Source organism: Sipha flava, unplaced genomic scaffold (assembly GCF_003268045.1).
Source record: "Sipha flava isolate LNK unplaced genomic scaffold, YSA_version1 207_pilon_pilon, whole genome shotgun sequence".
NCBI lineage: Eukaryota > Metazoa > Arthropoda > Insecta > Hemiptera > Aphididae > Sipha > Sipha flava.
The window spans coordinates 657,427-679,561 of record NW_020272813.1 but is presented as its reverse complement, the minus strand read 5'-3'; the positions used below and the strand labels follow the sequence as shown (position 1 = coordinate 679,561).

Sequence of the window (22,135 nt, the reverse complement as noted above, 5' to 3'; positions counted from 1 at the left end):
TCGGTGGTAACAAAAATTCGAAACTGTTATTTCCAATAGTTCAAATATTAGTAATTTAAACCACAATACGGGTAAATATAAAAAAATAAGAAAACAATACACAGTTAAAACGATCGAAAAGAATTGAATGTGGGGAAATATCATACCTGCGGCATTGTTGCAGCTCTTACGTACACCGGCTAAGGGTAAAAACATGGAAACGTAATAATACGCCACACTTTTCATGGGTAGGAACAAAGTTATACTCGTATTGCTCACGCAATTATAAATAAATAATGTGGTGCGTGTGCGAACGGAGTGCGTATGGTGTACACGGTATTTGCTGGTCGTTAACGTGTATACAGATGTGATTGCGTACACTAACTGCGTAGGTCACCCAAACATTGTAAGGCATAATGTCTTATTCCGAGATAATAGTACGACGGTGGATTGTTTCACCGTTGAAATATCAAACAACGTTTTGAAAATACAACTGCGGCGGCGAACATTAATTCGTGAACCCGCTTGTTTGTACAGTAACGCATAAGCCCGGCATGTGGCTCACATCCTGTGTAAGCCCGGATAAATCCACCGAGCGCGTATTACGTATTTATGCATACACAGATTATTATTGGTTAGTGTGGACGAATGTGTAGCGTCGTGTTACATGGTGTATACCGTGCGTATTGCGTTCAAAAGTTTAAAGTTTTAGTTCATGCAAAACACGGTACAACATCACCGCACGCAGCCGTTGCTGATACTGCTGCAGTTATTATTTAGTATTATTATTATCATTTTTACCGCCTACACCCGCAAAAACTAAACATTCCACCCCCTCCCCCTATAACCAGAATAAAAATATAGTTAGCAATGTCAATTATGATTGTTCATCAATTGTATTGTTTTATCTTTTTTTTTAACAACACATTTTTCGTCCATCTGGTGATCGGTTCATTTTCCCTTACCTCTCATGAAATTTATTAAATGACCTCACAGCTGTAAATATTAGGATTGACTTTAGTCGAACATGGCAACTATCGCTTTTTTCCTTCGCTTTTCCTAACACAAATAATAAATTAACTTCATCGGTTGTCTCAACCTGTGATATGTATTAAAAAAACATCAAATCAGCTTCGTCAAATTATCAAATTATAAAGGAACACGCATATTGTCCATGGGTTACGATAAACAATAAGCGATTTTTGTTGAGTCGACTACGGAAATCGCAAATTCTATCTTTTATTTCATATTTCTTGTAGTTTTATTTTAATTTTGAGGTCATTTTTTACACATTATTAATAATTTAGAATGCAATGGATTTATTATTTACATTTAAGTAGGTATAAAAAACTAACCTACAATATAGGACACATTTTTTTATAATCTTCATCTTAAATTTTATTTTGTCCTAGGTCTTTTTATGTTTAAAAAACAAACCATAGAATAATTATTTAAATATTAAATCAAGTAACAGTTTAACTTTTTTTATATATAAGTAAACAGATCATACTAATTATTATTTTTTTTAATAAATGTGCCGACTGGAATTCTGGGTTTTACAAAATATAACGTCAGGCCAGTTTCAATTTATATTTATATATATATTTTATTTTCACTCCAAAATTATCATTCCGTATTTCACAATCCTTCTATGTATTATATGCTACAAACACTTAAGAACAATATATAAATATTATTTACCTACCCAACACGAATGTGATGTCATAGAAGAATGTAAAATATAATTTGGACGAACAGGTAACCAACGTAAAAGTACTGGAAAGAGTATCAGAAGGCAAGTTACAGAAGAAAAAATATAGTTAGAACACGAAATGAATGGATAGGATATCATGAAACATGAAGGATCATTAAAACTGATTATAGAAGAAAAGAACCATATGGGAAGTCCAAAATTAGAATTCATTCAACAGATAATAAAGAATCAAGGACAGGGCCGTATTTAAGGGGGAGCTACAGGGTGCTGTTGACCCAGGTGGCTGAATATGAGAGAGCTGCTAATTTTTTTATATTTTCAATATTTAATGATCTAATATTTTTCAAGTAAAACTTTTTTACAAAATAAAATGTGTATCTCAAAAAAAAATATATATATATCACCAATCACAGCGTGACGACACACATACACATACTCGGTAACGGTCGAGTACTGTCGATATATTCAAAGATTTACAAACAATATATTCTTATGTTGACATTGCACTTAGAATGTTTTTGTGTACACCAACAACGAATTGTTTGTCAGAAAGATCTTTTTCAACCCGCAGAAATTTGTATTTGATATAATGAAGCGTTTTTTATTGTTGCCCTCTGGTGTCAAATTCCTAAATACGGCCTTGATCAAGGATATGACTCATTTGTAAAAATTAAAAGGAAGGCGGATAAGAAAGAAGAATGAAAGATGGTTACAAACCAATCTACGGATTGAAACCATTAAGAGAGAGACCCAAAACAAATAAATATAACGTAAGAGTACGAGTATATGAAAGTATGAAACTGTATTATACGTTTGAATATAATTGTAATAAAATATATTGACTTTAATTTTCACAATCTAAAAACATCTGAATTTGTTTTTACTATAGGCTGATAATTGGTACATTCATTTATAAAATTATTACCTACATGGTTCACTAATTTTTTATTTAATACTCACATTTTTATTTCAAATATAAAGTTTAAACAAATTATTTAACTGTTTTTCACCAACAGTCGAGCAACATATGACATTGCCAAAAAAGTAGGGCGAGCTTAATCGAAATCCAACCTTTACTAAAATAAGAATTTATCAATTTTCTAATTGAGTAAGTTCAAAATATTGTATTTTTAACTCGTGATACAGTGGCCATGTTTTTGCAATAATAATAATAGTATTAGCTATCTAAAATATGTATTTAATAATCTGTGCTTATCGCATTCATATTACATATAAATTTGTTACCTGAAATTACTATAGAAAATTTGAAAGCATTTGTCATTCTCATAAAATATTTCAAATTTGATTTTATAATTTGGAGGAAATTTTACTTTAAGTATATTGATTAGACTCTAAGTGGGTATCAAACCATAATAGTGTGATGATGACGAATGACAATTAAGTATGGAATCGATAATATGAAGTCGTGTATTTGACATTATATGTGACTGTTCATTGTTCTTTGTATGACATACATTAAAAATTCGATTGGTCTTAATGTAATGTTAATTTTAACCTATAAACCCCTATTTTGTCTATTAGTATTATTGCTAATTGCAATTTATAAGTACATTAATTTAGTAGTTAATCGTATACATACAAATGTCGTTTCGCTTCAATGAAATGAAATTTAAAAAAAAAACAATGAATTTAGTGAAAAAAATACGTTGTTATCTGTATGTATTCAATTATAATGGTTTATTTTTACTGTCGTAAGTCATTATAACTCCTGATAACGCATCATGATGGTTTTACATTGTTGCATCATGATATCCCTGACCACGTGAGTATCTTTCTGTTTAAACGCTATTGCCGCACAGTATCCGAAAAGGCCTGGTTATGCTTTTTACGCTGACTATAGAAAATTCAACGTGGCATGATTACAACTCCGAGCCTCACAGTAGCTCAATAATAAAAATTATTATTAACAACGTTCTAGAGTACAATTAAATTTTACTTGATCTATCAAACAAGAGAGTAGCTTATCATCTCAATAAATGACAACAAAATAAACAATTACATTTTAAAAATTCAACTGCTCTTTTTTCACGTAAACATAGTCACAAATTCTTTATCCATGTTCGATTAATAGTAATATAATATTCTTTTTGGTCTAAAATTACATATATCCTAATTTCATTGAAATAATTAAATGATAGATGTGATACACATTTCCTGTTGTAACTTAATAAGTGCAAATTGTTAACTTTTATTTAGGATATTAAATTTAAAATAAAAATATATTCTTCCAACATTTGTATATTTATTATTTTTTTCTTGAACAAATTATTATCGTTTCATTAATAGTAATTTATTGATTTTTTTTTTTTTTATAATAATTTGAAATTAAATTCCTAATATAGTAAATGTAATCCAAAGGATAAAAAATTATTTTAAATACAAATAATATAACAAATTGCATTTTTATTCGTCGACCTCAATTTTTATGTTGCTTGATTTAATAATGTTTAAAAATAAATAAATTTGTTGGTTTATGCTGCTGCATTTCTCAATCATGTTTTCATACGTCACATAGTGTGCTTTTATCAGTGTTTCTTAACGTGTTTTGTGTCCGTGTGCGGCATAATATATAATTATATATTTCAATCAATACCGCAAGCGTAATGAAAAGATGTCATCTTATATTGTTTGGCCAGCCGCATTTCTATTTCCTCTCTTACTTCCAAATGGATCAGTTATGCGTACAATGTGCTTGTATATTTATTTATTTATTCCACGTTATATACGTAGCCGATGCCTATACTGTAATGTTCATAATATACATACGTTATGTATAATATATTCTTTTGAACACATAATATTCATTCTTATCGAATACATTGCCATGATAAGGTTAGAAAACCGTGTATGAAAGAAAGTATAGTTGTATAGATGTGTCTGAGAGAGAAGATAATTAACATTTTTACCCCCCATCAAAAACATACTATTATTAGAGCCCTAATGTTGATACCCTAAAAATATCTAAACATTTTCTTTATAAAAATGAATGTATAAAATACATATTTTAATTACAGATTTGGAAAGCATCTAAAAAATTGTATTTTTTATTTCATTGCATTTTTGATTTAATTTTATTATTTTTCAATGCAGTACTGATCAAGGACTAAAATTGTGTGCAGTACGACACACTTTGTGTAGTACGAAATGTCAAGTGTGTAGTACGAAATTAAAAAATGTGTTGTGGTTCTATTCTCTATATTATGGTATTTGTTTTTTTTTTTTTTTTAGAACCTTTAGTTATTAACTATTACAGTTCAACAATTACAGATAGTGATTACATAAACCAATTAAGAAATTAAAATAACATTGAGGCAATAGCAATTGGTGATAACTAAACGTTAAGTATTCAAAAGGTGTTGATAAGAAATAATGATTATTAATTTGGATTCGGGAAGATATAATTAAGGAGAGACGGTATTCTTAGATAGTAATGAGTTTAAGAGTGTGGATAAAAGTGAAATTAATGGAGTAATGAAGGAATGTAATTGTGTAACAAATTGAGACAAAATATTTGATATAGATTCGTTATTAGAATTATTTGAGTTGCTTGAAGTTGCTTCTGCATATGTCTTGGCCCTGGATTTTTCTTTGTGTCGGATGTGCGTGGACAGGGACTCCACTGTGACTGGCAAGATCATCTTTGAGGGCACTAATGGTGGTACAGGTGGTGTGGTCTTGAGGTGACCATTCTTATGATTCTTACGATAAGTGTTCATAAATTTCTTTAATGAAGGACTTTTTAAAGTTCGCGGTATGTGCGCCAGAACATAACGCACACTTTGCAGGTAGTTCCGAAGATTTGACACAGTCCTTGGTGAAATGGTTGTTGCCACATTTGATACAACATGGTGATTCGCTACAGTAGGAGCGAGTGTGACCGTATCGCTGACATTGTTTGCATTGAGGAGGGTACGGAATTGATGCGGATTTTCGACAACTGTTTTGGAGTTAAGGAGAGAGAATATTTGGAAGATACTCCGGTTAAAATCCCTTGCTTCTAGAACAATGGTGAATAGAAATAGAGCTTGTTTACTAATTCTGTGGCGGACGTTTAGCACACTTATGGTTGAGAAGCCCAAATCCCGAAGGGCCTTCTCTATATCTTCAACAGGAATAGTATAATGTAGATTACGGATAAACACTTTGAAAGGGCGGATATAACGGGGTGCCCACGTATGGCATTCTAAATCCGATTCGTCGCAGTAATCAACTAGTTTATTGTAACCACCAAAATTATGAGGTTTGATAATAAGGGAGGAACCCTTGGCAGTAGCCGTAAAGCCATCGGTACCCACCAGAAATATTAGATCTGCTTTTAACGAGGAGTAGTTAGTAACATTACTTATGACAATTGGCGGTGCAGACATGTTCGTAACCTCGACTTTTTCATCACTAAGGTGTTTCGATGGTAGAGTACTAGGTTCATGTTGAGCCGAAGGTGAGACTGTGACGGGAGGGGGGCTAAAAACCTCGGGGAGGTTATCAGCCATGGTGAGGGAAGCGAACTGATTTTACGACACATAAGACTTACTTTTCTTTAGACTTGAATCGAGATTTGATGAAGAGGAAGACGACAAATCCCGTTTGGTCGACTTCAGTGTGGTAGTGCGGGACATGACAGACGGGTATTATCGTTCAAAACACGTGAACAAAATTAAATAATAAACTGATAATAATTGAGCGCGTGACGTAGTGAACGTGCGTGCTCGACGGCAGACGACACAGAACTGGTATTATTTGTTTTTAATTTTACTTTTTTATCAAATTATCTTACATATTTTTAAAATTCCAAGATGTATCATCAGTAAAATCTAAAATAACAACTATTTGAACTGTGTTATTCATTACTGTTAACGTTTTAAAGGGGAGTATGACAGAATCCTTAAGTGTGCAGTACGAAAAATAATATATTTTAGCCTCTAGTACTGATTATAATTTGAAATAATCTGATTGAAGTTTGAAATTGAAAATTGATGACTGATATTAATCATATTAGTCACATCATACCAAAAGTCTTCGTGTTCAACATCCAATACCATGGGTGAAGGTAACCAAAATTATAAATTGAATATTTCTAGAAAAAATAATGATAAGTGATCTAAGAAAAAAAATGTGTTCATATTTTACAATAAAAAAGAAATATTTAACATATAATATAACACATACATACCATTAAAACCATTGTAAATAAGAAATAAGAGTATCATCGATACATAAAAAAAAAAATTAAAAAATAAATAATCGAGAAACTAATTCAGTAATAATATGTAATAATATATATCAGCGGTTCTCAACCTTTGTGTAGTGGCGACCCAAGATATTTACCAAATTTTTCATGCAACCTTTTTATAAATATTGTTCAATGGTAGAATAAAAAATAACTATTGGGTACTCTTAATTTAATCATTTTTTTTACTCATTACTTGTACTCATAATAGGTCATAATATTAATTACATTATATTTAAAAATAAACATTTCTTTTAATAATTGTACTATAAATATTTTTTAAATAATTTTTAATTTAAATATTTTTTTTAATAATGAAGAATTTAATAATTTCTTTGGTCTTGATGTTGCTTCACCAATGAATCAATTTGAGCTTCTATGGAGTTAGTAAGTGAAATACGCATTGTGGGTTCGACATCAAGCTTATTTCTTGATTTGGTTTTGATTGTAGTTAATGTCGAAAATCTGGATTCACATAAATATGTTGTTGCAAAATGAACTAATTTCTTTAATGCTTTTTGTAAAGATTAGGATACTCATTGCTTAAAGATATACAAAATTGGTTTAAATTTTAAGTATTAAAAGATTATTATAATAATTTATTTGACGATAATTCTAATAGTTAACTCTCATTTAATAAAGATAATTCATGTTTTTCACAGGGTGAAAACGGGTACACATATTATTTAATCGAATATCATGAGATGGTGGGAAATACTTTAATAATTTATTTTTTAATTTCAACAATTGTGTTTTAATTACACATTGTATTACATTAATTTATTTATTTATTTTTTTTTTTAATTTTTCTTCAGTCATTTTATAATATGATGGAAATATATCATACTCGTACGTATTTTCCTGAAATCGTTTTCTTCAAAGTTCCATGTTTATTCAGAAAGTCTTCAACTTTATGATTACTTGTAAAAATATTAGTTAATGACCCTGGCATACTCAAATTTAACTCATTTAATAACGAAAAAATATCTGAAAGATACGCAAATTTTGCCAACCAAATTATATCTTGAAAATGGTTGGATAACAGTGAATTTTTTTCTCTTAGGAATACTTCTATTTCAGTTCAAAAAATCTTGTTAAAATTTTTCCCTGTGATAACCAACGTATATGAGGTTTCATTTATTATTTATAAGACTTAAAAATAAAAATATTATACCAACGTTTTAAATATTAGCCGATCCGTTTAAAATGATTGGCGACCCAAAATTGGGTATAACCCTATAGTTAAGAACCGCTGATATACAGTTGTCCCGTTAGTCCTATATCACCCTTAATATCTCCACGGAAAATCAATATAACTATTTAAACACGTTTTTTTTTTTTTACAATGCTTAGTATGGAAATTTTAATTGAATGGCATAAAATTCAATTTTTTTTTTAAAAAAATTCAAAAATTCAAAAAAAAATTTTTATGCATTTAAGAATTTTCAATTTTTAAGATTACCATTTTCTTGAGCATATTTTATAAAACAACCAAAAAAAAAAATATATTAAAATTGAATAAAAATTGACCAAGTTAGAGCAAATTATGTTTTTGAATAATGATAACAAAAAAATTAATTGTTTCACATTTCAATAATCCAGTGCTTTTGCCACCTAAGTCGGTCGTTTTAACACCAATGGATTTTTTTTTTTATGGGGTTATTTGAAAAATCTTGTGTATCCGTCGTGTTCATTGCCTGATCTCCGTGACAAAATTAAACAAAATACTTAAAATATTTTACCTGAGACATTAGAAAATGTTAAAAACGCTTGGATCCAAAAACTTCAGCTCTGTGTTACAATTAATGGAGGTCACTTCGAATATTTATAAAAAAAAATGTAATGCATTATTTTCGTTTTTATTTAATAAAATCTTCTTTTTTTCTAATAAAAATCAAATTTAAAAATATTATATAAATTTTAATTTTAATGTTTCCTAAAAGCTCCACTAATAATTAGATATTTACAGATTACCATAAAAAAATTGTGTTGCAATCGAGATTGATTAAGTCGAGCAATTCGTGTTATGTTAGGTAACAACTATTATTATAATTATTCAAAAACATAACTTGCTCTAACTTGGTTAATTTTTATTCAATTTTAATATTTTTTTTATTTTTTTTTTTTTAACTCTTTTAAAAAATATGCTCAAGAAAATGGCTATCTTAAAAATTTAAAATTCTTAAATGCATATATTTTTATTTTTATTTTTGAATTTTATGCCATTCAATCAGAATTTCCATACTAAGTATTGAAAAAAAAAACTGCGTTTAAATATATTGATTTCCCGTGGAGATATTAAAGGTGATACGGGACTTATGGAATATACTGTATATTATATTATTATGCGTATGTGTTTATTACGTTGCATGTTGCAGTCATGTGAGGTTCGGGATTTCCTATAAACAAATTGGTGAACATGGTTATTCATAATTCTTTTAGCTTCGATCTAAATAATCACTGATGACGTTTGAAACAAAATGTGATTCGGGTGGTCGTAAATTATACAAATAATACAGGATAAGATAGTTGATGATAAATTTATAAAAATATTTTTAAATTACGTATTATATTTCAACATATTAATTACCTATATTTTTTTTTTTTTATTATTTGATAAGGCTTCAAATAATTCAAAAAGTTCATCAGCCTATGGTAAATTAAAAAAAAAAAAAAAAGATAGAAAGTAGAAAAGAACCGATTAATTATAATATAGGGATTACAAATGCGGTGTTAATGATTATATGATGTAAAAATATTAATGGTATTTAAGGTTGTTCTTTGAAGGAGTAAAACTAATATATCACAGTTACAGGCTTAAATTAGTGTGGGTAGTTCTACTGTTTTAATGAAATGTATGTTGTTGATTTCCTGTGGCCGAAGGCTTCTTTAGGTGATGTTATGATGAGTTTTGACAATGATTTGGCGGAATTGAAATTTAGACACTCGAGGAATATGTGATTTACTGAGAGAGTACATTGGCATGTGTCATATAGTGGTGCAGGATCTTTACTGAATAGGTAAGACTGAGTTAGCCTAATGTGGCCTATGCGCACTCTGATAATCATTACTTCATCTTGTCTGTTGAAGTTATTGGTTTGCGGCTCCGGCCATGTGTTCATGGAAGGTTTCATTTGGAAAAGTTTGTTTGATGTTTGTTTTTCCCATTGGGATTGCCACAGGGAGTGGAGCTTATTTTTAAGGACTTGGGTGATATCTTCATATAGTGTATGTTGGTATATTTGGATGTTGAGGAGTGTAGCTGCTGTGGCAAGGTCTTCAGCAAGTTCATTGCCCGGGATTCCGATGTGTGATGGAATCTACATTATTTTTATAGTTTTGTTGGAAGCGTGTATTTTGTTTTGAATATTTTGGGCAATGTTGAATTTTGTATTTGTTTTCGATATAGCTGATATAGCCCTCATAGAGTCGCTTAGTATGAGGATATTATTGTGAATTATGGATAGAGAAGATGTTGATAGTGCATCGAATATTGCTAGGATTTCTGCTGTGTAAATGCTCGTAAATTGAGGAAGTTTGAACAAGATATTTTGTGGCGTATGTTTGATAGCAAAACCTGTTTGTTTTTGGGGTTTTTGAGGCAGCTGTATATTTATGGTAAAAATTGTTGAAGTTATTGTTTATTATTTTGTGGAACGAGTTGATGATTTGTCAATGTGGTGTACAGTTTTTGTCAAATGTTTTAAGTTCATTTTTGACTTCAATGAGGTTAGTATGCCATGGGGGAAATAAAGAGAGACTTTCAATGGGTCTTATGTTGTTCATGTTAACGGAAATTTCTTCTAGAATCTCGTTTATTTTAACATATAGTGGTTTAGTAATAAGCTCAAGGAGGTTTGATAACTATTTTTTTCATTTTGATTTGGGGTATTGAAATTTTTTTAGCTACATATTTAACGGAAAAGTAATTGTGCCTAAATTCCAGTGGAAGGATGCCGGACTCACAATGCAGGCTGTCAATTGGGCTTGTTCTGATAGCTCCAGTAGTCAGTCTGATTCCATCGTTGTTTATAGGGTTAAGTAATTTAAGGGTGTTAGGATTACCTGAGCCATAAATTGTGGAGTCGTAGTCAAGTATTGATTGTATAAGAGAATTAAAGAGGACTAGAAGGGTTTTGCGTTCTGCTCCCTATTTATAGTGACTTATATAAAATTTGTAATAATAATTTATTTAAAATTATAAGTTATAATTTTAATTATATTTAATTTTTTTTTTGTAAATTTTTTCTCAGCTGTTTTAGATGTGCAGTCCACTTTAGTTTGTGGTCAAAAGTTAGACCTAAGAGTCGGATGTTGTTGGTTTGTGCAATAATTGAATCTTGCATTTTGATTGCAGGAGAAAGAATTTTGTTTTTTCGGTGGAAAAGAATTGTTTTGCATTTTGATGGAGAAAATTTGAAGCCAGTTTTCTTCGACCATTGAGAAATGTTATCGATAACGGTTTGCACAAGGGCTTTTGTGTCGTGAATGTTTGCGCCTGAGCAAAAAATTTTACAGTCATCTACGTATAGTAGGACTTTGACGGGCGGCTTGATTTGATTGCTAATATTATTGATTGCTACGAGGAAGTGTTACAATTAAGGAGGAACCTTGTGGAAGGCCATTTTCTGTTGTAAAAGGTGATGATAGTGTTTCTAAATTTAACCTCGAAGGCTCCGTTTTCAAGAAAGTTATTAATACATTTTAATATATTGCTACGGAGGTTCCATTATTGTAGAGTGAGTAGAATTCTATGTTTCCATACTGAATCGTAGGCTTTAGCAATGTCTAATGAAACCATTAAGAGGTGGTTTTTGATGTCAAATGAATCACATATGTTGGTGTGGATTGTTGTCAATGATTTGATGGTGGAGCGGTTGGCGCGAAAACCGAATTGATGGGGGGGAAGGAAAATTCTGTGTTTCAAGGAACCATAATGGTCGAGTATTATCCATGTTTTCGAGAATCTTGCTCATAGTATTAAAAAGAGATATTGGTCTATAATTATTGATATCAAAAATTGTTTTATTAGGTTTGGGGATAGGAATAATGGTGGCGGCTTTCAATTGTTTTGGAAAGTGATTTTTAGTCCATATGTTGTTGAAGATATTGAGTAAATAATTAAGAGATAAAGAGGAGAGGTGTTGTAGGAACGAGAAGGGTATACCATCAGGGCCGAGGCTTTTACTCTTTTTTTTAAAAAGACAGTTGTTGAATTCAGTGATGGTTAAAGGATCATTTATAAGATTATCGGGATTCTTTATCTCATAGTTGATTGGTGAGGTATTTTCAACCATTGTTTTATAAGATAAGAAATGGATATCATAGTTTTCATTGCTGTTGTTTGATTGGAAAAAGAAGCCAAAAGTGTCTGCTACTTCTTTTTTGTCAAAGAGTTTATTGTTATGATAGTTTATTGTTTTAGGTCGAGTTCTATTCATTCCTTTGATATTCATAATTATGGACTACATTATATTAGATGAGGTTTTATGAATGATACTAGAAGTGAATTATTTCCAAGAGTTTGTTTTGCTGCTGTTAATTGTTAAGCGTGATATAGCTCTGAATTTTTAAGTTTAATATGGTCAGATTCAAGTCTTATTTTCCTGAATTTATTATTTGTTTTTTTTTTGTAATTCTGTATGACTGTTTTGCATTCGTTGTTCCACCATGGGACCTTTTTCCTGAAAACAGTGCATTGGCTTTTTCCGATTGTGATTTCTGCTGCTTCAATTATTGTATTGATAAATGATTTTACTATTGAATCAATATTTGCAGAGGGGTTTGTTTGAAGGAGAGTATTGAATTGATTTTTGGCCAGTATTTTGTTAGTCATTATCGCTGAAAGCTTGCCAATTGGCCATTTTCAATGAGCCATCTGTGGAATATTTTATCCATTACTTAAGATTTGAGTAAACTTAGAATTCTGGGCCAATGGTTATTGCTGCAATAAGATGTTTGCACGGTCCAGTCAATTGTGACTAGCAACTGACTAGCAACTTCAAATTACTTACATTGAATAATACTCCAAATAACACACTCGCATTTTGCACTAATTAAATCGAACATAAATGGACAATTTTAATAGGTATCTATTTTCTTATTAAGTAATAAATTCAATATTTATAAAATAATTCAGAAAATATAAATTATTGTCAACACAGGTTAGCCAACTTTGAATTGTTCATAACTAATGTTAAGTTCAAAATAAAAAAAGCACAAACGTTTTTCCGAATAACGTTATTTGCAATTTTTTTACGTTACAAATACGTTTATTGTTTTTTTAATCATTAATTATGATTAAAATTATATGATATATATTTAATTATATGATATAATTAAATGATATATTATTTTTAATGTTATTCAACATTTTTCGTTTTCGTATATTTGTTTTCATTTTTTTCCGTTATAACGTTATATATAAAGTTTTTAAGCCCTGCTTGTAATACAATTTCTGCTTAAGGACCAACGTGTTGGCACATTAGAAAAAAATATGTATTTGCATCGAAATCCCAGTCCTAATTATCAAAAATCCAAGGGGGACACGTGTGATCGGTGCCTCTTGACCTTTTAGCCATCGTTATCGATAGGTTCATAATTAGTATCTATGATTCTCAAAATGCATTCTCTCGTGGTAAAGTTTTGCCCATGGAGATAATATTACCTAATTAAATAAATAATTATTATGTATTTAATATAAATTAATAATTATAATATTTTATGTATAAATATAAACTTGTAATAGACACGGAAAAACCTAATATAACCCCTCCAGCCCATGGACAAAATTTGTTCTAATAACTCGAAATAAAATGTTTAATTATAAAATTATAATAAAAATATCTGCGTCTATATCTCTAAGTAGTAAAATATTGATTTATACGATTCCGCTATCTGCTTATGTATAATATATGTATTATATAATAATTATGTTATGCACGTTTTATTACTCGTACGCAGACAAGTTCAGCGTTGCCGAAAATTGAGGACACCGTTGATGGTGACCATGGGATTTCGCGGTTATCAGTGGTTTATGGAGAGCAATTTCGTGGACTTCTTCGTCGGTGACATCGGGTGCCTAGGCGTCAGCACGAGGATCCAACCACTATTAACTATAGTTGAAGATGTTTCATGCTCAATGATGGATCCAATCTCAAATGCGAATTGCAGTACGCTATGCGGACCAAGCTAGTTGTCACAAAACTTCAGGTTTCAGGTGCCATAACTATTTATAATAACAATGATCAATGCAGCATAACATACTAAATACATTTGTCTATCTAATCCATAATAATTTGTAACACTGTAAAAGTATTATATTAAATACATTTATAATTGTTTATCAAAGATAAGTTGCATATCTTATTATTGATTGTATAATAAAATACACTTCTGTCGTCGAATTTTTATTTTAACTTGTCTATTGAATATTTACACCTTCAAAGTTCCCCAAAATTTTGATTTTCAGTTGGATAACTTGTTTTACATTTAATAGTTCTCGAGGAACGAAATAATAAAATGCATTCCACATGAGATTCGTTAATATTTTGTTCGTTAATTAATTTAAAAGATTTATTGTGTTTTATAAGATCCTGTAGGTCCTGTATAGAAAATAGCAAGCCTGGACATTAACGAGTTAATAAGTTAGAAGTTAAATTAATTTAACTTATTAACTTATTTCCTTACAGAATATCTTGAAATTAACGTATTATTTATTTATTTATTTGATATTCAAGACTATAAAAATATTTTTGTAAACAACCATATTCGATAACAAGTTTATAGAATTTATAAAAATATAAAAATAAATATTTCGAAGAATTTTTAGATAAGAGCATAATATTTATTAGGGTGTTAATTAATAATAGGGGTTCCGCCGGTTTCGGAAAAAGTAGTCAACAGTCTTAAAATTAATGAGAAAAAATAGCCATGCCACACATGAATTACATTACCATTGTCATGAAAATTGGCTATATATATACATATTACATAAATAGGTACATACTATCATTGATTATTACAATTATTATTATTATTATTATTATTAATACAATTATTATTACCTATTAAAATTATTCCTTAAAAAATAATATTATTAAATAAGATTGATATTATTAAATATTATTGGATATGAAAAGAAATTCAAAAGCTCATCATAATGTTGAAATAACTCTTTTATTGAGATTCATTAGGTATTTTGATTAACCTGTCTATTGTATTGTTTTATTTGTTTTCATTTTAATAAACTTAAATAATATTGTATATTTATTTTAATGTTTTGTATCTACTGTATACATTTATTGTCTGTATAATTTTATAGTTACACTTTTAGCTACACTAATTATTTTTAGTTTTCATACTGATATTGAACATTAAAAAGAATATTTTTTTTAATTATATTTATTATATGTGATTTGTATGAAGAATTAATAAAAAAACAAACTATACATTAATTACCATACATTTGATATTTGAGTGCTTCAAATTAATCCCAATAATGAAATATATTTTTCTACTCTAATTAGAGTTCAATAAAAAATATTCTTAAATAAGATTTTTCTGCTTTTTCATTATCATAAATGTTAATTAAAATCTGTTATAAATTGTTAATATATATATATTATATATATATCACTTATATCAACGCTTAATATAATTTTTTTTTTTTTTAATTAACTTAACTTGGTATTATTTGAAATTAAGATAACGATATTTTTTAACTAAATTTTTAACTTAACTTATATAATTCTCACATGAATTAACTTAATTGTTAACTTAACTGAACATAAACTCAATTAATTTAACCGAGTTAAAAAATATCATTCATTTGCCCTGCCTTACAAAATAGTATGAAAGATATTTTTATTTTAACAACTAAACAAGTCACGCGTGTGAAATTTCTATAAACATAACCTTTCCTAATGAAAAACACTCATATTTATACGAGTTTAATAATGTATTGCATTGCTTGAAAATTATTTAATGAAATTAAAATGAAATATTAAAGATGATAATATAATATAAATAAAAATAAAATCTAAGGCATACCCAAGTCCAATATAGAAACTAGATAGATAGTAAAAACATTTATGCATTTAACAATTCAACTACTAAAATTAAAATAGTTACATTGCAGTAATAATTGTTGTCTGTCATACACATAGGCGTGCGCACAGGGCGTGCCGGGCGTGCCCAGGCACGCCCTGTGATTTTTCATGGGCCGAAGCGCCCTATGCCTCTGATCTACCTAAATTACAAAATTCAATTTTAAAGAGAATTTGAAAAAAATTTTAAAATACACTATGTGCACTCTGTAGATGAAAGTTTGTATATATTATTGTATATAGACATATTTTGGCTAAACATTTTGGCCCGGATAAGACTAGCGTTTTAACGGCGAAACCGCAACCCTTTGTGATCGTTTCAAACCGATTTCCTACGGTTCGGAGAATCGGTTTAGTCTGGTCGCGATAACGCGGTTTATATGTTATTTATAGATGTTGCGGTTGTTAAGCATATGGTTATAGTTTGACCATAAATGTATATATAATAAACTAATATAATATAGTAAAGATTTATAAAAAGATATATAAGATATATAAAGATATCTTGTAATTGGAATTATTAAATATGAGCCAATATGGTATACATGTTAACATTTCAATAAATTTAAAAAATAAATATAAGAGCTTACGTAGGGTTTTCCATTTATAATGACATACAATTCTGCATCTCAATCAGCGAGTAATCTACCCGTTTAGTGGTGTATATCATATTAATATGTTATTTTTATTTACTCGGGTACACGTACTGTGGATTGACGCAAGATTTAATTACTGAACTGAAACTTATGAAAAATTATCAAAATGCTATGCAACTAAATGGTGCTACTATTGAATCTGTTTATGAATGGATTGATTGGTTGAAAACTTCTGGAAATTCCACTGTATATACTTGTGTTTTTAAAACTTTAAAAATGTTTACAATCATACCTGTAACCAGCTGTACATGTGAACGCGTTTTTTCAAAATTAACTGTTGTAAAAAACAAATTACGCAGTACAATGGGTCAAGTACGTTTGGAGTCATTATTACTACTTTTTACGGAACAAGAAATGGTATCATAGGTAGATTTAAATGCAGTAATAGATGAGTTCAATAGTATGGGTAATAGACAAATGTCTCTCTAAGTACAAGAAAAGACGATATCGTCGATCGCCAATATTAATAAAAAGGACTAGGAAGTTATAGCACTAAAAAAATTAATTTTTAGCGCTTAAATATACACATAAAAACATTAATATAAGTGCTATAAATAGCACTAAAAATTGGAAAATATGCAAAATTAAATTTCATTAACAAAAATGTTTTATTTAAAATTTTTTTAAATTATACAAGTTTTTTTTATAAAATATGAACAGTAAATATTTGAGAAGTAGGCACTTTTCCGGCTCTGGAACATTTTCTGTTAACATAAACATAAAAAAATTTATTAATAAATGAATAATATAGTGTATTAATTTTATTTACCTTAATAATTGTACTAAATAATAAGTTGTTTTCTTATATTTTCAAATTTGAATGATCTACGATTATTTGATAGTAGAGTTTTGTATGCCGAGAATGACCGCTCTACATCGACAGACGTTACGGGTGCGTACTTAAAAAATGTTAAGTCGTTACAATTTAAGTCTTCGGGAAGACCATCTAAATTTCGGAATGGCTCTTCACCCGTTAGAACTTGTGATATTTTTACCAACGCCAAGAGACCACGATTTTTTTTCCTGTACCTGATTAAATTTATTTTGAACAGATTTTCCATTTGGACCACTTAATGTTTCAAATGATTTTTGAATATCTTGAACTATTTTTAGTAAATCCGATAAAAGCATATGTTGCCGTTATAATTGTTCAATAGCCAAAGTTAATTTGGCAAAGTTCGACTTAATATACGTTAAGTTGTTTTCCAATCCAGGTTTTATGATGTTATCTTGAGCATCTTTAATACTAACTGCATCATTTCTGTCTAGCATAAAAATAAAACGGTGAATTATCCCGAAATTCTCACAATAATAAATTGCTGCATTAATCCAACTTCCCTAACGTGTGATAATTGGCTCCGGAGGTAAGGGTAAGTTTGGCGCTTCCGATTTAAATACAAGTAAACGACTTGGGGCTTTTCTAAAGATTTTTTTTACACTTGAAATAACTTTATCTACTATGTGAAATTGATTTCTAACTTCATCTGCGACTCTGTGCAGTCCATGCACAACACATGTTACATGAATCATTTTTGAGTAAAGGCTTTTTAGTACTTCTCCTGATTTAACCATGTAGGGTGCGGCATCGGATAAAAATAAAAGTATATTGTTATGTTGGATACCAGCCGGCCATAATATGCTCATTGATCTATCAAAAAGTTTGCTGATTGTGGAGTGGTTAGCTTTTTCTAGTTCCTCCGTAAAAACATATTGCCTGCATTATTTTCCTCAAGAGTGTCTACTATTACATTTGCAATGTAACGACCCTGTACATCAGTGGTCTCGTCGATACTGACCCAAATTTTTTGTCAGAAATTATTTTCCTAATTTTATCCATGGTCTCATTGTAAATATCATCCACATATCCTTTTCGCAACGTGGATTCACTCGGAATATCATTTTTTGTATATACTTCCAAAAATGTTTTGAATTTTGATTTTTCTAATTTGTTCAAAGGAATGTTAGCAGAAATAAAAGTCTCACACAAATCTTTGTTAAATGACGATTTTTTACTAATATAACTTGTCGCTATCAATAACTGCTGCTGTTTCCGATTTATTTGATTTTCATATCGGGCAAGGCCTTTGATATGTTTGTCACTTTTTATACATTGTGATACGTTAAACTTTTTGTCAGAATTAACTTTGACTTCACAAATTTTACAAAATAATTCACTTTTATCAATTGAAAAAATATTAGGACCATATAAATTAACAAAGGTTTGGAGCCGTTTGACAAATTTTGTTTAACTTTAGGTATTTTTAAACACGATAAATACGATAGTTCACGATCAAACGCACACGCAACACGCAAATGACGGCAGAACGCAGACAACTAAAATAAAATCATAGGTCTTTACGTACGGTGATAACGCCGTATCTTACGTAAATACGACGAATTTGATAACTGCAGTTCATATTTTAATACAATTTTAAAAATAACTAAATTATTAGAAATTAACGGAATTGTCCGATTTAATCGACGATAACAACGATCTTAAGGCCGTTTATTCCGGATGCGTACAATCTTAAAATAAAACAATTTGTTTTCGTTCACATATTCGTAGGCGGCTGTTTGGTAGGTAATTTAATTTTTCAACAATATGTGTTTATTTCCTTAAATATGTCCATTAACAGCATTTTTTTTTTTTTTTTTTTATTAATGATAAGGCTTCAACAGCTAAGGTTATTAGCCTACAGAAAGTTATAACAATATAAAATTATAAATATATACAACTTATTATTTAAATGTATAAAATAAAAAAATTTGTATATAGATTCTGTGTTTTCTTCGCTGAGGGCAAATCGGAGAGAAGATGAATCTTTGAATATTTTCCGAGCTACGGCGTATTTTGGGCATCTAGTGACAATGTGGTCGATCGACAGGTCCACGTTGCATGCGTCACAAAGTGGAGCGGGTTCCTTGGTGATGTGGAATGAGTGGGTGAGATGAGTGTGGCCTATTCTGGCACGGGTTATAATGACCTCATCCCTTCTTTTGAGGTTACAGGGGAAATTCCATTTTTGTATGGAAGGCTTGATATTTCTCAGTTTATTTGAAGGAGGGACGCTGGTCCATTTTGTTTGCCATGTGTCGGAGATTTTTGTGTTAATGATGTCGAGCAATTCAGAGGATGTAGTTAGGTTTATTTTTAAGGCATTATGAGGAAGTGTTGCTTCATTTGCGGATTTATCTGCTCTTTCATTGCCAGAAATTCCGACGTGAGAGGGAACCCACATGAAAGAGAAAGTTTTGTTAAAGATAGATAACAATTTTTGGATGTGTTGTACTAGTTCATTCTTGGAGTATGGATTTGAGATAGATATTAAAGCACTCAAAGAGTCACCTATGATGGTGAAAGAATCTGAATTTAAGGAGGAGGCGATTTTCAGTGCTTCAAAGATGGCATATGTTTCAGCTGTGAAAATATTGGTGCTAGGAGGAAGTGAGAATTTATGATTTACATGACCTATGATTGCTGCAAAGCCCACTCCATTAGAATTTTTGGATACATCAGTGTATATGTGTGTACTGCTGGAGTATTGTTGGGACATTATTTCCGAGAAGAGATTGCGGATGATATTGCTGTCAGTGGAGTGTTTGCAGAAGTAGGTGAGTTGAGTATTGATATTCGGAGACCACAGCCAAGGGGGCGACGGAAGTTGTACTTTGCTCAATGTTTGAGTTTGAAGGCCGAGATTTTCACTGATGATTTTGAAATATTCAAAAATTGTGTTCCTGTTGTTGGATGAGTTGTAAGGGAGAGGATTATGGAGTATCTTAGTGGCTATGTGATTGGGCATACTTTTGATTCTTGATATGAATTTAAGTATCTGAGTATGACGTCTAAGTACAAGAGGCAGTTCACCAGCATTACACAAGATACTATCTACCGGGCTAGTCCTAAAAGCACCAGTTGCCAGACGTATACCTTGGTTGTGTATAGGGTTAATGGTGTTGAGAGCATTACTTTTTGCAGAACTGTATATTATAGCACCATAGTCGATTACCGAGAGGATAAGAAACTTGTAGATTCTGAGAAGACTTTTTGTCTCAGATCCCCATGTATTGTTTCCGAGTATTTTTATAATTTTCATTTTTGATAAACAGTCTGTTTTGAGTTTTGTCAAGTGAGGGCGCCAGCTTAGTTTGTCATCAAACGTGAGACCCAGAATTCGAATATTGCTGGTTAATGTCAGAGCGGTATTCATGAAAGTGATAAGAGGTAGAGGGTCTTTTCTACTTTTATTGAAGATGATACATTGCGTTTTAGAGGGAGAGAACGAAAAACCTGATTCTGTTGACCATTTGGTGAGGGCGTTCAGTGACAGTTGAAGGAAATGAGAGGTTGTTTCGATTTGAGACCCACTGCAGTAAATATTGCAATCGTCGGCGAAAAGAATGTATTTCACAGGCTTAGGGAGGCTTTTACAAATATCATTTATGGCGACTAAGAAAAGAGTCACGCTAAGCGCAGATCCTTGAGGCAGTCCATTAACAATGTCATGAGAGGTAGATAGGTGGTTATTGATTTTTACACAAAACTTACGATTGGCTAGAAAATTTTTTATAAATTCTAGAATGTTTCCATTGAGGTCCCAACTGTGAAGTATTGATAATACTCTGTTTTTCCATACAGTGTCATATGCTTTTTTTATGTCAAGGGCTATTGTGATAAGGTGCTGGTTGCTCCTAAAGGAGGAGCAGATATCTGTGTGTATTAAGGATAGCGCATCAAATGTCGAGTGGTTACGTCTAAAGCCACATTGTTCTTTAACGAGGTGGTTTTCTGATTCTAGGACCCAAATTAAACGTTTATTTATCATTTTTTCAAGAAGTTTGCTTAAAATGCTAATCAGCGATATTGGTCTGTAATTTTCAATATCGAATTTGGTTTTACCCGGTTTAGGGATGGGTATTACATTAGCGTTTCGCCATTGACTAGGAAAGAGGCCTTTTGTCCATAAGGTGTTGTATATATGAAGAAGTGTTTGAGTTCCTATTACAGGTAGGTTTTTGAGGAAAATGTACGGTATATTGTCCGGCCCAGGGCTCTTGCTGGTGCAAGATTGTAATGTTGAGATAAGTTCTGATATATCAAAGCAAAGGTTGTAGTGTACATTTGTTTGACTAAGTGTTGGAACCTTATTGTTGGCGTTTCTGTATGAAATGAAGTCGAGGTCGTAGTTTTCGTCGCTGTTGTTCTTTTGAAAGAAATGTGCAAAAGATTCAGAGGCATTGGGAGTGGAGACAATTTTATCTTGGTTGTATTATAATATGTCAGGAATTGTTTTGAACTTGTTTCCTTTTAAGGAGTTGATTTTGTTCCATATTATTTTTGGTGATGTTTTTTGATTTATGGAGGAAGTGAACTCTTGCCATGAAAGAGTTTGGCTATTCTTGGTAATGAAGCGAGATCTGGCTCTTGCAT

At 30.5% G+C, this 22,135-nt stretch overlaps 2 protein-coding genes across 2 annotated transcripts in view; one reads left to right on the top strand and one right to left on the bottom strand.

The window, feature by feature from the left end:
- The window catches only part of LOC112682575, a 31,476-nt gene extending 17,273 nt beyond the window's left edge, over positions 1–14,203 (top strand). Inside the window, exon 4 of the mRNA XM_025553208.1 lies at positions 13,905–14,203. Within this exon, the coding sequence (XP_025408993.1) occupies positions 13,905–14,136 (232 nt within the window). The 3' untranslated portion in view covers positions 14,137–14,203. The remainder of the gene's footprint in view (positions 1–13,904) is intronic.
- A 3,641-nt stretch (positions 14,204–17,844) lies between these two features.
- On the bottom strand, positions 17,845–22,135 carry LOC112682574. Its single transcript, XM_025553207.1, has 4 exons — positions 22,084–22,135; positions 19,548–21,964; positions 18,048–18,399; positions 17,845–17,969 (listed from the first exon to the last, which is right to left on the bottom strand). Exons 1-4 carry the CDS (start codon positions 22,133–22,135, stop codon positions 17,845–17,847), a joined length of 2,946 nt encoding a protein of 981 aa, XP_025408992.1.